This window comes from Rosa chinensis, chromosome 3 (genome assembly GCF_002994745.2).
Source record: "Rosa chinensis cultivar Old Blush chromosome 3, RchiOBHm-V2, whole genome shotgun sequence".
In the NCBI taxonomy this organism is placed as follows: Eukaryota; Viridiplantae; Streptophyta; class Magnoliopsida; order Rosales; family Rosaceae; genus Rosa; species Rosa chinensis.
In genome coordinates this window covers 4,927,522-4,943,973 of record NC_037090.1, presented here as the reverse complement: position 1 = coordinate 4,943,973, position 16,452 = coordinate 4,927,522, and the positions used below count along the sequence as shown (strand labels likewise).

Here is a 16,452-nt window from a genome sequence, read left to right as displayed (position 1 = left end):
AGCTGATGAAATGGAGAGAGATCACAAACGTCGCCTGGAAGATGAAGAAGAATTCACAAATGTAGATCAAGTTTTGCTGAAGTTACGAGGTATAGTTCAATAGTTGGTTTCAATCTTAGCTATTTGTCTCTCTTATTTTAGCGTGAGCTTAGAGATGTATGATTATGACGAAATGGCAACAGAGTAACCTAGATGTGGAATAATGGACTATGTAGTTTGATAGGTTTGTTGTGTTTGTCTACTCTTTCTTCTCCATTATATAGATGAAATTATGTTATTTTATGGGTTGTGCATGTATATATGATAACTTTGACTAAGGACACTTATATATTGCAGGCATTAATAGATTTAAAAGCTTTCGTTTCTCTATTTTTGGAATGGTAGGTCTAGGAAAGATTGAAAGAAGAGATGATCATCAAATTGAGATTGAAAGGACAGAAAACAAGTAAGAGAGATAGGATGTCTGTGAACAAATATGAAAAAGCATAAAGAACTTAGAGAAGAAAAAAGCCAAAACAAAGAACAAGATATAGTTGACTAGGGTTGTCTACTATTTCTCCTGCACATTTAAGAAAATGTCTCAATGATTTTGATAAGGCACTCTTTCATCTCATGAAACGGAAAGTGAAAAAATGTAAAGCAGCTCTTGGCTAACAAAAATGTTCTGTATTTTTCAACTTTAAGGAAATGCATTTCAATTTTGCTTTACTGTCTTTTTCATTTCAGCCATCTTAAACATAATGCTCTGTAGACAGTAAGTGCAAGTTCTTTAGCCGAAATGGTAATTAAGTTCTCTAGATTAAAATGGTAAATTGGTAATGGGAATTCAAGGTGTATATAATTAAGTCTCAAGTGATTCCAGTCAAAACCAGCTAAAGCTGCTTGAAGATAAGGACCAAGTAGTGTACTATGTAGTATGTACAAGCAAATTGATAAGAAATTTAAGGACCAGCATATCAGTCTTTGGCTGAAAAGGACCAGCAAATATTTTCTCATGGTAACAGAGACCAATCTTTGATTGAAAATGGATGCTACTCCTAAAACTTCATTGTTGAATTAAAATGCCTATCTTTCAGCAACCGGGGTCATTTCAACATTTTTAAAATTAGGGTTAAGGGCCTTGCTTCCCTTTATATAAGACTATCCTCATTTTGCTCCTCTATTTTCTCGAGGATGGAAGAAGAAGAAAAATAATTTAGAAGCCTAGATGAATTATGGGAAAATTTGGAATTATAGTTAGTTTCTTTATTTATTATAGTATAAGTTTGTGTATGCATGGCCTTAGTATAATCTTAAAGTTGAATAGTACCAACCAGTGTTCTTATCTAAGATGTGGAATCAAGGACGCTATTCTTAATTTCTTAGTATGTTTGTTCGTTATGTATACATTTATGATAATGAGACAGTAATTAAAGCATGTTAAATTGTAGGTACCGATGGAATCAACAAGTAGTATATTTCCTCCCTTCCAAGGATGTCTAGGAAAGATAATGGCAGGAGCAGCTGCCATGGAAATTGTTGACTCAACATGTACGTTTGCGACCAAATATTCTTAGCCTCCTGAGATAGGCAGTTCCTGATGAAGAGTGAGAGACTGATTAGGAATGTTGGTTGACCTCTAGCAGTTCCACGCCTCCTTCCAAAACCGTCATGAGTACTGCACATGTGTGGAAGGAGGTGCTACATCAGTCAAAACTTTGTCAACAATCAAGAATGGCCAGATTGAGTGAAGAAGGTCGGCAAAGAAGCACCAACACTGGAGTATCTAAGAGAATTTCAGGTGTGAGTGAAAAAATGCAACAATTCTTATTCTAAATTAGATGAAGAAGCCAGATATGGACTGGAGCACATTGTTCAGACATTTATATCTACATAATATTTTACAATTGATTGTTTGATAGGTCATCATAATTGTATTGTGTAATTGAGAATTATATTATAAAAGTGAGTTGTTTACGTGTTTACGAGACTCACTTCAAAACTCAAATAAATGCATTGCAACATTTTGGCCTTTACAAAGTTTAATCACACGACTTAAAAAATGCATTTCAATTTTGCTTTACTATCTTACCATTTCAATTTTGGGAGAAGGGGGTCTTGCTTTAGTTAGGCATATGCCTCCTTCAAATTGGGGCTTTGTAGCTACTAGCTTTGGTCTTGTGTCTGCTCATTTTTCACATATATGTGAGAGACGTGACATGTACAAGTGTAAGCTCTTTCTTTTGTCTATAGCACAATGACTTGTGCAATTTAAGTAGAGTGTCTATGCATCCACTCATTTATGATTCCTAACGATAAGCTAATGAGATTTGGCATCAACATTCAAGATTAAAAAAATGACATCATATTTTGTATTTCAAATTTTCAATTTACACCAACTTTTAGTTGTTTGACACTTGCGAAAAGTTTAAATTTTTTACAGAATATACTCTCAAAGTTGTTACATAAAAGCGCTTTCTGATTTTAATAATCTAAATTAGGACATTAGATGACCAAAAAGTTGTAATTAGTGATACAAAAACTAATCCCACAAAATCATCACAAGTGGTTGAGTTGGTAACACTACCCCCGCACCCGAGTACCAATCATGTCAATGATGATTGGAGTTAAATCTCAATCAATTTTTAATGGTCAAGGGAATGAAGCGTTTTGACATGAACTCTCAACAAAGATTGTATCTAAAAAAACTTTAACAAATGGGATCGGAATCAAACCTTTAACAAAGATTACTTGTCACCAATTAATTGTATGGCGCCTTCTCTGAGAGTTGGATCAAAATGCCAATCGGCCCAATCGTTTCTACAAGTCGGAGCATTTCAGTCATTTCGAAAACTAGGGATAGGGCTTCTCCTCCCATTTTATATTAGATTTGCCGCACCTTCATTTTGCTTAGACTCGATCATCACATACACACACAGCAGAAATGGGAGGCCGATGGTTCTGCGACTGCGAGAGGACGTCACCTGGATGAAGAAGCCAAGTTTAAGAACTGCGATCCATTTCTGTGGAATTTACAAGGTATATAGTTAGTTTGGATCCAGTATTTTCTTTTATTGTTCTTGTTTGTGATTCTTCCTAATTTTGTGGATTTTAGGATTAAGCTATGCAATTTTATGGGTTAGGTCTGTATGTAATTATGATAATGTGACTGGTAAGAGCACGTCAAATTGCAGGTATTGAGGGGATCAGAAGCTTTTATTCTCTGCGTTAGGAATGGAAGGTGTGGGAAAGATAATCGGAGCGGTCCTTTGGGGTCCTGCTCCTCTCGTTTTTACTGCTCATCAATTTTCGTCACTCTCTTGTTGACTTAACTGGGTAATTGCAGCTCTCTGGTTGCCTCTGCCAATAAAACAGGTAATTTATCAGTAATTTTAGATGGACATTATCTATTGTGTTTGTCTTTGTTGCTTATTCATTGTGTCTTAGCAGAAATATAGCATTCTCAGCAACCATCAAGTCTGGAGGCAATTTTGTGATGGAAAAAGTAAGAGAACTATTTATATCAATTTGAGTACGGAACTAGTGTTCATGTCTGCAAAAGATACCCTACTCCACATATCAGTATGTATATGATGTTTGGGATATTGAAAGCAATCACTTCTCAGTCCTAGGTTCTGCAAATGAGTGTTGGTTTTATTGTCTAGTCACCTAGTGTCTTCTTTTCTGGTGATTGAATGTGTTTCATCTTCAAAGAATGCATTTCAATTTTGCTTTACTGTCTTCTTCATTTCGGCCATCTTAACTTACTAAAATCCATAGATTTGAAACTTGAAAGTCCCCATTTTCAACTTGGGGTTATTTGAAGCATCAAGCATGACCCTCCTCAAACATCTCACCCTTCCCTTTATAAAAGAAAGAGTAAAACAACTCTAGCAAACAACAGAAACATACAAGGTTAATTTAGATAGAGACACTGTTGGGAATTCCTTTGCCAGAAAGTCCAACTTCCGCCAGTAGGAAACAACAAATTGTAAGGCATCTTCACTGGTCCGACTTGGTTCTTCAGTCCTTCATCATTGTTCATGCTGACAATTCCATCCTCAATTTCAGCTAGCTTCTTTCCAAATCTCTCAAAGGCTTCCAGCACTTTCGCTTCTGATGTCCACTCTGGAGTGTCTCTCTGCCCAAGATACACTTAATTACTAGTATGCCTAGACAGAATTTCTATGAGGGAAATGCCGAGCACAGTCTGCAGATGAGCAGTAATTGTTCTCAAGAATGCCTTATAAGGGTTGGACTCAAGCTCATCATATTCAGCAGTTCCCTTTTCGGGCATGAATATTCGGCTTCCAGTTGGTCGGTTTGGAAGGTATCCAGCAAAAGGGTACTGTCCAAAGTTAACCGCTACATGCAGAGCAGAAGCAGTCCAAATGATGATAGTACATGTTTCGATTAGCTCTTCGCGAGTCTGCATTTTGGGCCACCAGGGCTAATTTTTTTTTTGTCACCGTGACCCTCCTCTACTAGTTCCTTCCACCAGGATTGGAGTTCAGTGTCTTTTTGAACCGTCTCATCAGTATTGTAGTAGATGGTACAACAGTCCTAAACCCAAGTTTTTATTGCAGACCAGATTTGAAGGCCATCAACAGCAAATGGATAGTCCTCTATCAGTAGGCGAACACCATGCTCAGAATTTTCATCCTTCACTGCCACTCCTCTGCATAATTTTTGTCAGCACATACAAATGTCATTGAAATGTATAGACTTAATGTGAAGACAATACTAATCACAACTAGTGTTTAATTACCTTTTTAGGAGGTCTCTTGGTAGAGCTTGGTCAGGGAAAACCCAATTCTTATAAACAACTGAGGACAACTCCATGGCATACTTGGCTGGAAAAACCGTTGTCTCCAGAATGCCGCCGGCATTGATGAGGATTTGCCTGCCTTGTGCATTGATATTCATTGTGTTGAGGAAGTGTGGATGCAGAAGTTTGTAGATTGGGTGAAGCACGCTTAGCTGCCTGTTGGTAGCTATTACAAATGGCTGAATCACCGCATGAGTATTCAACCTGTGGCCAAAAAATGATCAGTAAGATTTTTAAAGCATATCTAGGATGAAATTGTTTCTAAGGTTTCTTTAATGAAGTTCTACCAGTGACTTATGAGTTGATGATATCCAGAGTCATTTACGGCAACATAAGCTTTGGCTAGCTGCCATATGGTGCTTTCTACACCTTCTTCAGCGGGTGTATATACATTACTAATTCAACCAAACTGATCTCCATCAGGATGTGGCAAGCTTAGTTCAATTAGCAATGGCTTCAAAGTTCCATCACTTTTCAAGAAAAGGAGCGTCCTGCTCCCATAGATCTTGTTGCTGGTTGAGTTTATCCGCCTCAGGTACGGCATAAAGGCATCATGATGATCTAATATGAATAGCTTCTTGTTCTCGATTGCCTATCATTTTCATTAATTTGAAATGTTATCAAGTCAAAATAATAAGGTAATCGTCTAATGATTAATTTAAGGGAGGAAATAATTTGAAAGTATTAGTATTACTATTACCTCATCTATTGAAAGCCCTTCCAAGTTATCCTTTATGTGCTATTCTGTTATTGTACTGGTTTGATCACCGTAAACTGTTGGATCCAGCTGGCTTGCTGGTGGAAATTTCTACAGTTAAATTTGAAGCAAAAGTTATAAAAAATATATCATGATTCTCCATCTAGCTGTAAAGAAGATGGAAGAAATGGAAATTAAATAAGGTTGATAGTTGATATATTTATATGTTTCTTAATTGCAAAAATTTACGTGAAGATTACTTGGAGACGCTGAATGGTGACAGGGTCAACTCCAGCCAACATTTCTCAGGCAAATTCTTCATTAGTCCTCCGAGCAGTCATATCCTCTAAAAATGAAAGAAAATAGTATTAAGCCTCCAACTTCAAAAATGTACACATACCATTTGAATGTACACACATACATGTACACATATACCATACCTTTGATCACTTGAGGCACTGGGAACCTGAGGAAATTTTCACCACCATCGGTTCGTAGAATTTCCTTGAGCATCTCCACTGGGATGTTGTCCCCAATATCCTTTAATAAACCTTGAGGCAAAGGAATCCCTCCTTCATAAAGTTTAAGCACATCTTCGAAGCTGTCAAACTCGTTGGGAGTATCATCAGACAAAGCCTCAAGCCCTGTTCTAACGAACTGAGCTATGGATTTTAAACCATAAGTAAGAAAGTCTGCCAACTTCAAGTGGCCAAATCGTTCATCTCTCGGAACATAAATGTTTAGGCTCAGAAGAAGGTTCAACCTACTCTCGCTGTTTGAATCTGTTAGAGTTAAATGATCAGAAATCTATGATCATAACTATATAAAAAGTTCAACTAAAATCCAGATGTGCATGGCTAATCTGTCTTTGTCAGTGCTCGTCCAGTTCTTCATCTTCGAGGGTAAGGGTACTCTCTAGATCCTCCAAGAATAGGACGGACATATTCTTCGCCCTCTTCTGGATCCCCGAGATCACTGTAGTAAGCACAGTCACAAATCCTGTCCTATTCCTTGAGCTCTCCTTCCCCATCTCCTCTTAAGTTTACTAGTTCGTCTTCTCTGTAACTTTGTAGTGGCAATGGTGTATCACTTGGAAGATATGACTGCACAATCAATATATATATATATATATATATATATAGATATATAGAGGATGTATATAGCTTAGGATACAATACATAACTGAATCACAACCTTACACATAAACCCTATGTAAGAAGTTGAAGTGAAGTAATTTACTTCACTGTGGAAGATTGATTACCTTGTTAACAAAGAAAATGCGATCTTTTGTGTATACGTATTTGGCTGCAGGGTATACCCAAGAGTTGTAAACAGTGGATCCTGCCCTCATCCGGAACATCTTCGAGTGTGACAGTCTTAAGATAAAACTCACTGTGATGATTGTTTCTTATCAAGAACGCTCCTGGAACTCTGATTTCCTCTTCCCAGTCAAAGGTGACATTAAAAACGGACTCTCTTGCTGTTATGGGTGTGACTGTGCGAACCAGTTTTCCAAGTATGCTGCCTTTCCAACTTTCCCTTGCAACCCGTTTGCTACAAAATTAACACAAGCTAGCTCATTAGTAATTTGAAACTTGTGCTACAATGTACCTAATCTTTAATGAACTGAAAGTTAAAATAGATGAGAAAACTGACCAGATTCAGCATTAACAGCACTAACGAGCTTGAAAGAAACCCCTTGGCCTAACAACTCAAGCGCGCCATCAGCATCCGAAGCAATCGAATCATTGAAGTCCAAATTATATAGGCAATATTAGGTCGAGTATGAGACAATCAAATCAATCTTCCAACAAGCCTTTGATATCAAGCCTTGTCTTTTGGGATTTGATCAATATATTCTCTGCAAGTTTGCGATTTTACTCAATAGGGGTGTTTGCTGGCCTATTGACTAAAAAAACCATATGCTGGTAGATGACCCGTGTCCGCTCTCACCGCTTCAAACTCCCAAGTTCTCAAATCTCAAGTCTCAACACATCACTATTCACTTCTACAATTTAAAAAAGAAATAGAAGCCCATATTTGGGATTTAAGATGAGATCGTAGACATCAGGATTAGATTTTGCATATACTTTGAACCAATTCTTCCCTCTTAGATCCAAAATCTCTGGCTTTGCTTTTAATCTTCCACATGTCTTTTTGTAAGTGAGAATTCGAGTTGGGATAGCTCTCCGTTTTCTCATTTTCTTTTTGGTTCTTCTCCATCTTTAATAATTATATGTTAACATGAAATTTAGTATGCACTTATTATTTGTTTCTGGATCTAGCCGTACTATTATTGATGGATGAGAGAGGTGAGAAGCTTTGTGGGTGGTGCAATGAGATTTATCTCAAAGTGGAAAAGTCCTCAACAAATCTATGGTTTCTAGTTTTAGATTCTCACCATCTCTCTGAAGCAAGATGATTCACGAGAGAGCTGCAATGTGGTTCTTGACAAACTTGGTCAAAGAAAGAAAGAAATAAAGTGACAAACTAGAATCACACGTGGGCTTTCAAGTGAGCCGTTGAAGTTCGATTACACCCATCCAACGACTGATATTTGGAAGAATGCACTTCGTAAAGTCCTTTGCGGACATCTGCCTCTGAACATTCCTGTGTTTGTGTGTGTGTGTGTGTGAGAATTACAAGTGGGTGTTATTATTCGAGATGCAGGTATGTTTATTTATGTAGATTTTATAGTATTCATGTAGTTTCACTCAAAATGAGTATTATTCTTGTTTATTGTCAAGTAGTATCTCTATACATAGATCGACTATAGAATTATGTCTTTGATAAGAGTATTTCAATTTCATTTTAAGTGACTAAAAGAATACTAATTATACATTGTCGATCAATAAGTACTAGACCAAATGGTTATTATTCGAATACTTGTCTCAATAATGTTCTGTAGGGTGAAATGAGGGATTGTCAATCACAGGCCTCTTGTTTCACTGTTACACACTTCTTTTGAAACAATAATTATTTTCTAAATTTGATAGGAAAAATGTAATAAAAAACAAAACAAACTAAACAAAAAAAGAAAAGGAAAAAAATTCATAGCCTGATCACCACTAGTGACTAGTTCCTAGCATCTGAACTTATTTGATCTGCAAGGTTATGTTTACTAACTACAGTGGTGAGGGAGCGGGTGCCATAGCTGATGCAGTTGGATAAGAAGGGTACATAGCAATGCCACACAAACCTCCTGGAGGACCAGCATTTCGAAGAATTCTCACGTAGCCCTTTTCACCCCAGGTTTCGCCCCATGAATTCTTCACTAACCAATAGTTGGTGCCTTCTTCAGTCGTTCCGAACCCAACGATTGTAACAGCATGGGTTAGGTTTGTCCCGCAATTACCAGAAAATACCCCACTTGCGTATGCCCTAAATTCATCTCCATCGGCATCAATGGCAACTGAGACTGGTTGCTTGGCCACGGCCTTCAGTAGATCATTTTCGCTATTGGGAGGAACCATTTCATAACCGTTTATCTTGGCAGCATATTCAGTCGTCTTAGTAGTGTCACATGTCTCTTCTGCACCCTTGTATTGGTAGTTTTCTTCACTAGTGATTCCTCCGTTGTCATTTATGTATTTAAAGGCATCTTCCATATTACCACCACCGCAGCCCTTGTTAATTTGATCTCTGTTACAGTCCACAAGTTGTTGCTCGGACAGTGAAATCAATTGGTTACTATTGATTTTGGTAATGCCCTCAATAGCTGCCACTGCTGAAAATGCCCAACAAGAACCTGCATATGTGTACAGAGAATTTGATAAATTTACGTGGAAGAAAGCCATTAATATACAAGGAATTGATATCAAGGTTTGAGATATGGTGGTTCTTACGGCATTGTCCTTGTTCCTTGACGGGGGTAACAGCACCTTGTTCCCTCCAGTCAATTCTAGTCGGAACATCAGTTTCAGACAGGTCTTGGTACCTAAAAGATTTGATATTACGTTGTCCACGGAATGAGCTTGAGTTTAAGGTGACATTGGGAGCTTGAAATCCAGTGTAAAGTCCGAGAAATTCTTCATTGGCCATATCAGAAAACAAGTTGACGCTTAACTTGTAAGTCTTATTCCCTTGGCTGTTGAAGTTATTTACAAATAACAAGTTCTTCACGAATATGGTGAGACGCCTTTGTTTCTCTGCATTGTCACCGTAAGTGCGTCCGAACTGTGCCATCCATTGCTCAAATGTTTTCAAAAATGTAGAGGGATCAACTTCATCGTTGGACGTGGCTGGGGGTTGTGCCATTGCCCCCAAGATGATAGATAAAATGGCAATTATAACAAGGTTATTTTGAAAAGCCATTGCAGTACTACACTTGGTATATATCAATGAGGGGTCTCTGATACTAAATGACTTTGATTTAGCAAGCTGTGAAGGAGAGAGCATGCTGTCATCGGTTTATATAAAATGTGAGCATGTCTCACATACTATGATAGACCTACCGGAATTTAATTTTGGCTGGTTTAAAATTTGTCATTCTTAAAGTATCACAATTATGAATAATAGTTTTTCATTTGGTGGGTTTAATTCTAATTAATATTTGGTCATTTTCTTTTATGTAATATATAGTGAAGAATCACAGGGTGACTATTAAATGTACCTGTAATTTTTGTGGTCAACCACTATTAATTGTACCTGTAATTTTTTGTTTATGTTATATGTTACAATTTAATTTAGTGGTTTCCTTACCTGTAATTTATTTCTGTTTTTTTTAGAGAGGGATTTATTTCAGGATTTAAAATGTTAAATTAATTACGAGGAGACTCCCAAAATTTCCAAACAGTGAAGAACAATGAGCGTGATCGAGCATATATCAAACTTACACGTTATATTACGAAATATCTGGAAACAATATCGAAATTAATAACAAGCACTAAATTCTCCATTCGATCTTTATTATAGCGAAATTAATGAAGGTAGATAAGCAACATAAATCGACATATAAACTACTCCTTGACTTGTTTAAAGGACGTCAATATCTTACTGTTTAACCAAAGCCTCTCCCACACAACAGCCTCATATTTCACAGCCGAGGATTTATCCTTGACGGCAATGACAAGCCGGAAGTTTTCCCAGGCGACCACCTGAGTCTCGCCTTTGACGACGCTCTGGAACACCAACTTGTTCTTAGATTTCTTGAGGACACTGCGAACTCCGCGATCTCCTTCACGTGGGCAGGGGCGGAGGCAGTTCAGGACTAGTGGGGGCCACTACTCCCACTGAGATTTTGACATTTGGCTCCCAAGTATACATTTTGCCCCCATCAAGTGGCCATATATAAACAACATATATGATATATGTATATATATTGTGTTCAGTGTTCCCATAATGGCACAATTCAAACTTCAAAGCCCACAAACCGTCTAAAGTCTAAACATATCATGATATCAACAGGCCCACAACGCACAAGTGACACAACTCCCACAAAGGCACAAACTGACGAAAAAAACAAGAAAAAGGGGAGCACGTAGCTTCTTGTGCAACCCCATTCAACATATATATTCAAACTCAACTACCAAGTACCAAAGCCAGCACTCTGCACTCAAAGTCAATAACCAAGTACCAACTGATATTGCTGGCTTCCTAGTTGCTGCGATGGATTCGTTTCTCAAACCCCATATATCAATTTCTCTTTGTTGATCAAACTCAACTACCAAAGCCAACACTCAGGTTGATCGATCAATTTGTTTGTTTCTTTTTTACTGTTTTTCTTCTCCTCTGTGGCTTTGTTCTTGTGTAGACTTGTTGAGAACAATGTGAATTGATGAGTTGATGACTTGATGTTCTACCATCAGTATCATGGCTTCATGTTATGATGTTGATAATATAATTTGATTGCTCTGTAACTCTTTTTTTTGTGTTGAAAGATTTTATTGCCATTGTTTTGATCTCTTTTCTTTTTGCATGCCTAGAAGGATTGAAGTGTGGAACTCTATAAGCATATATACTAATATTTTTGCTAGATTTCATACGATTTTGTTTACTATATTGATCGTTTCTTAGTTTTCAAACAATTTTACTTACACTTTAATCATCTAATGTAGTTGTAAATTGTGTGAAAGAGTCATGGAAAGATTCTTTAAAAGAAAAATAGACATGCAACCACCCCCTGAGAAAGATATATTCAATGTCATTGACAATGAGCCTATAATTCAACGATTCCAAAAGATGGCTCCTCGTCATGGACAACTATAGATGACTTGAGCAGTATTGTTTATGTTTTGTTAGGAAATATTGATTGTCTTTTGTGCTGGGAAAAGCTCAAGTCTTTTTTGTATAATGCGAATCATATTTGTGTATTATATGGCAGTTATTTGTGTATTATATGGCAGTTATATGCACTGATTGCAACCAAATACAGGGGATGTATTTTGCCATTTTGGTTCATCAATGGTCTTTTGGTGTTTGGTTAAATTTTTTGGCCCCCATACGTATATATTCCTCCGTCCACCACTGCACGTGGGGGTCGTTGATGTTCTTGATCGGCTTCCAACCACTGAGCGCAGGGCTGTCTGGGGAGGCTGCGGAGAGAGAGAAGAGGAGGGCCAGGATTGCAAGGAGGAGGAGATGCATGGTGACCGTTGTTGAATCTTTGGATGAAGTTTTAGGGAGAGAGATGGTAGTGAAAATTATTTATATCGAGGTGGTTATAGAGGTTCTTTGACAAAGCACTTGGATTTGGTACTTATTACGGTAGTGGCATTGCACTTTTATGAGTCTGGGCGGAAAGTCGAGGGGGTAGTTTAGGGAAGGTCAATCTCTACACTATCTTAGTTTCTCTTCAAAACCCTAATGCAGAGAGCCCGAGACAGTATTATATGAAGGTACACCACGTGTACTTATCAACCATTGTATGATGAAGCTAAGCTGATATATTTACACGGCTGAATCAAGTTGAACTAAAGCAAGTTTAATCATTACCCTCTTAATTTTTGCTGAAAATTGGTTTATGAGCTACTACAATTATGGACAAAAATGACAATGGTATGCAAAATGAGTAAAAGAGGATTTCCCTTAATTTGCTACCATATCATTTTCGGTGTGGTTAATGATTTAACTATTTTCTATCAAATGTGCAAAGTAGTCATTACCATCTGAAGCAACTAATTTTGTGACGTGTAATTGAGAGGCTAGTGAAAGGAACCCTTCCATACCACCTTAATTAATTAGAATTAAAAAAAAGAAGAATACATATTTTTTGTTGAAGCTAATCGAGAAATAACAAGAATATACGTATGTACTCTATCAAAAATTGAAACAAGAGAAATACTAATAACTGCAGAACAATTATATGACTGGCATATATACAATTATATATACATGTATATATGAAAAAGGTTATGAATTGGAGTAGACATTAATTCCACATAACTAATATATAATTGTATATACATATGATCGAGCAGACGTGATGACCGTGGTGCACTCTAGGGAGACTAGATAGAGGTACGTCTGTAAAGAGATTGAAACGTTGTGCAAACCAAGACATGGCATTGAATGGTGCTAATTAAATGAGGTAGTTCAATAAGGCTCAGTTAGAACTGATGATCCGGCCATAACCGATTGATCTTTATCAGAAGGTGATGATATCTCACACTATTGTGCATGAAGGGTCCAGTGATGAGGGACTATAAATTTGCAAGCAAAGAGTAAACATTGTCAAGCTCGACTCATTTCAGAAGATCATGGAGAAAGGCATCGAGCTCACACCCCCAATTTATAATTTCTTTTACTTCCAAGTTCCAAAAAAAGAGTTGAGGATAGGTACCCAGAAGCCTGTAACTGCCATGGTTATGTCGAAGCTGGGATGATGATGAGTAGTTCAGGAGGTGGCAAGGAACTATATACACATAATCGGAAGAGCAATGGTGTTTACATCATCGGGTATCCATTACAATAAGGCCATGCTTTGCAAATACATGTTGATGTTGCCATGGAAACCAAATTTTCCATGAAGCTTAGGGCACACACCTTCGTAGCATATATTTGCAAAGCATGACTTTATGGGATAGGATTACATTTTTGGGTATGTGAACATTGTGTTTAAAGTACCAAATTTACAGAAGACGTAGTAGATTAATTACGGTGCCACCAATGATGTAGATGCCAAATGTGGTGGAGCGCCAGCCGCCACAAGAGTGTCGGGCCATTGACGGCAATTATCTTTCTCTTTCAGTCTTTTTGTTTGTACTCACATTTGCATGTCCACTCAGACATAGCTAATGTGCAGATAATCATTGAGTGACTTCAAATTTTAACAAGCCGCTCAAAGAACAAATGGGCCGATGACTAAACATGTCGGCCGATGAATAATTGGATAATACATTTGGTTAAAAACGGGTCAGATAAAAACTAGGCCGATAGAGGGTTTCGAAAGTTAGGCCTTTAGTTATCGGCTAGCCCATAGTCATCAGTTCGAAAAGAGATTTATTGTCTAAAAGCTCATCGACCAGTTGTTCAAATCGCTCTAGTCAGTTTCTAACTTGGACTCAACAACTTGGGAAGATAATAGACGATAGACAGATAAGTTCGATAAGTGATAAAGATGAAATTTGATCAAGTTAGTATTTCAATCGACTTGAAGCTCACGTCAGCACATAAGGAGAGTTCAATCCAAGTTAGTTTGCTTCAAGATTAGTTCCAGCCGTTGATAATGACCATCACAGCCGATCAAGATAGAGTCCAGCGTCAAGTCAATCGACGATAATTATTAAAGCCAAATTGAGATAGAGTCATTAAGCCAAGATGAGGCCGAATTCCACTCAACTTCAAAGAGTCAAGCGATCAGTTCAAGTCAAAAAGCAGCCAATATAAATAGAAGCATCAACAGAAGACATCACACACACACATCTCCAGTTAAAACTCCATTTCCTTTTATTATTCTTAGCTCCAGATTAGTTTCATTGTCTTTTCAATTCTTTAGTTGTTGGCTCTACTAGTTCAAGTCATTTCCCTTCGTTTTTCTTGTAATCTAGTATTGATATTTCAATTTTTTCCTTTGCTACTTTTTGATAAAAGTTGATAGTTTTATCTTTAAGCCGTTTATCTTTTTGCTCTTTACATTAATGCTCTTTCAATTCTTGCAAGTTACTTTATTGTTCTTTACCTCCTGCTCTTAGTTTAGAGTTTACTTCTTCGCTCTTCTATTACCGTACTCTACGTTCTTTGCACTAGGTGTAGTTTTGAAGTAATTATTGAGTTACCAATCATCATTCACCTCATCCATTGTGTTTGAGCCCAAAATTATTTTTGGCAAAATCCTTTAGTGGATTTAACCCAGCGGGCCGATACCTGCGGCCCAAAAATAAGCCTATTTGGGTTTGGGGTATAGCTTCGCCCATTCCGTGATCCATAAGGAAAACGAAACCTTATTGGGGTATAGCTCCAAGAGCCAGCTGCCAGTGCTACTGCCACCGACACAACCAGCGAAGCAAGGGTAACGCCCTTGCAACCCCAGCGAAGCTAAAGTCACGCTTTAGCAAAACCTGTGCTTTCTCTAAACTTCCCAGTGATTGCTCTGCTCAGCCTACAACGTTGAGTATTGATTCGGTGACACAAAGAGATCACATCCAAAGTCCTTATCCGTAAGGCAGAAAGTCCTTTCTCGGAAGGATAGAGAAGAACCTTGTGACGAGGTTGGTGCTTTCTTCGTCCACAACGCTTGAAGAAGAAGTCAGGTCAAGGGATTCCCTGGACGACTGCACCCCACGGTGCTGGCACGCCATCCCACACGCTCAAAAGAGACAGTTTGCACGCCGACTGGTTTTGGAACCAAACATTTTGGCACGCCCGGTGGGACCACAAAGGTGTCTTTGCGTGAACGTAGCCATTGGGAAGTCTAGCGAAAACTCTTACCAAAAGGTTTACGCTAACTGCTCAAAGCATAAGACCTCCAGTTACAGACCGCATTCTCGCGCGGACTGTCATGGTCTTTCTGAAGAACAAGTGACTCAGAGATTTTCTCGTCATTCCTAATCACCCATCATGCCAACTGAACGGGAAGAGAATCACCCGACCACTACTGAGGGTCAGAATGTCACTAATAATCAGGCCAGTGAGCCTGTTATCACTACCGCTGTCTCCAATACAGTGGAGAGTGGAGAAAGAGAGGCTTTCGTTGCGTAGCCTATTCCAGAGGGAGCGACCTCCGAGGTAAGGTTTGCGATCATCATGGAGAATATTGAAAATCATCGCAAGAAGATAGCCGCTGATTTTGAAAGGGAAACCGCGAAAACAGATCAGCTCATACGCGAACTAGACCAGCACATTACCCGACATGGAGAGGATACTAAACAACAGATCGCACAATCAGATAATGCAGTAAGGGCCCATGCCGCAGGTATCGCTAGCGAGCAGAATCAGTGCCAGAAAGAAATCATGGAGGCTATCGAGAACCAAACCAAGCAGACTGCGTCAGATATGGCAGGTCTTCGCAAGGATGGCGCTAACCTCGCAACAGAGGTGTCCATGCAGAGAGCCGAATTGAACCAAGCAAGAGAAGTGTTGAACAAGGCTTTAGGGGATCCTAACGCTATCCTTGGTTCCCTTGGCCAGTCGTCTAGTTCGGGTAAGTATGTGCCCTCGAATCAGCGAGAGAAGGTTAGCAGCAATACCGCTATTCCTTCGGCCACCGTTGCTGCTACACCACTGAAAAATAAAGAGCAAGCTCTGGTTATCTGCTGCAGCAAGGAAAAAACCAGCTCACCATGTTGACAGACCACCAGACAGAATCATCAGGCCTCGAAGGTTGGTGGAACCTCGTCCGACTCTGCTACATTTGTTCAATACGACAGCGATGGGGCAGAAAATATATATCAAGAACTGCCAAGACCCTACTATGGGATTGACCAGATGGGTAACCCGATCAAGATAACAGCCTTGGCCAAAGAGACGCCTGTGCCAGCAGTGACTCTTCAGCAACCAGCTACAACCCGCG

The 16,452-nt window shown here is 38.6% G+C and overlaps 1 protein-coding gene and 1 pseudogene across 1 annotated transcript; both read right to left on the bottom strand.

Annotated features, from left to right (window-relative positions):
• Positions 1–3,900: 3,900 nt before the first annotated feature.
• Positions 3,901–9,761, bottom strand: LOC112193437 (annotated as a pseudogene).
• Positions 8,630–9,545, bottom strand: LOC121052181 (ervatamin-B-like). The gene is made up of 2 exons (XM_040516402.1): positions 9,350–9,545; positions 8,630–9,252 (listed from the first exon to the last, which is right to left on the bottom strand). Exons 1-2 carry the CDS (start codon positions 9,543–9,545, stop codon positions 8,630–8,632), a joined length of 819 nt encoding a protein of 272 aa, XP_040372336.1.
• Positions 9,762–16,452: the final 6,691 nt, after the last annotated feature.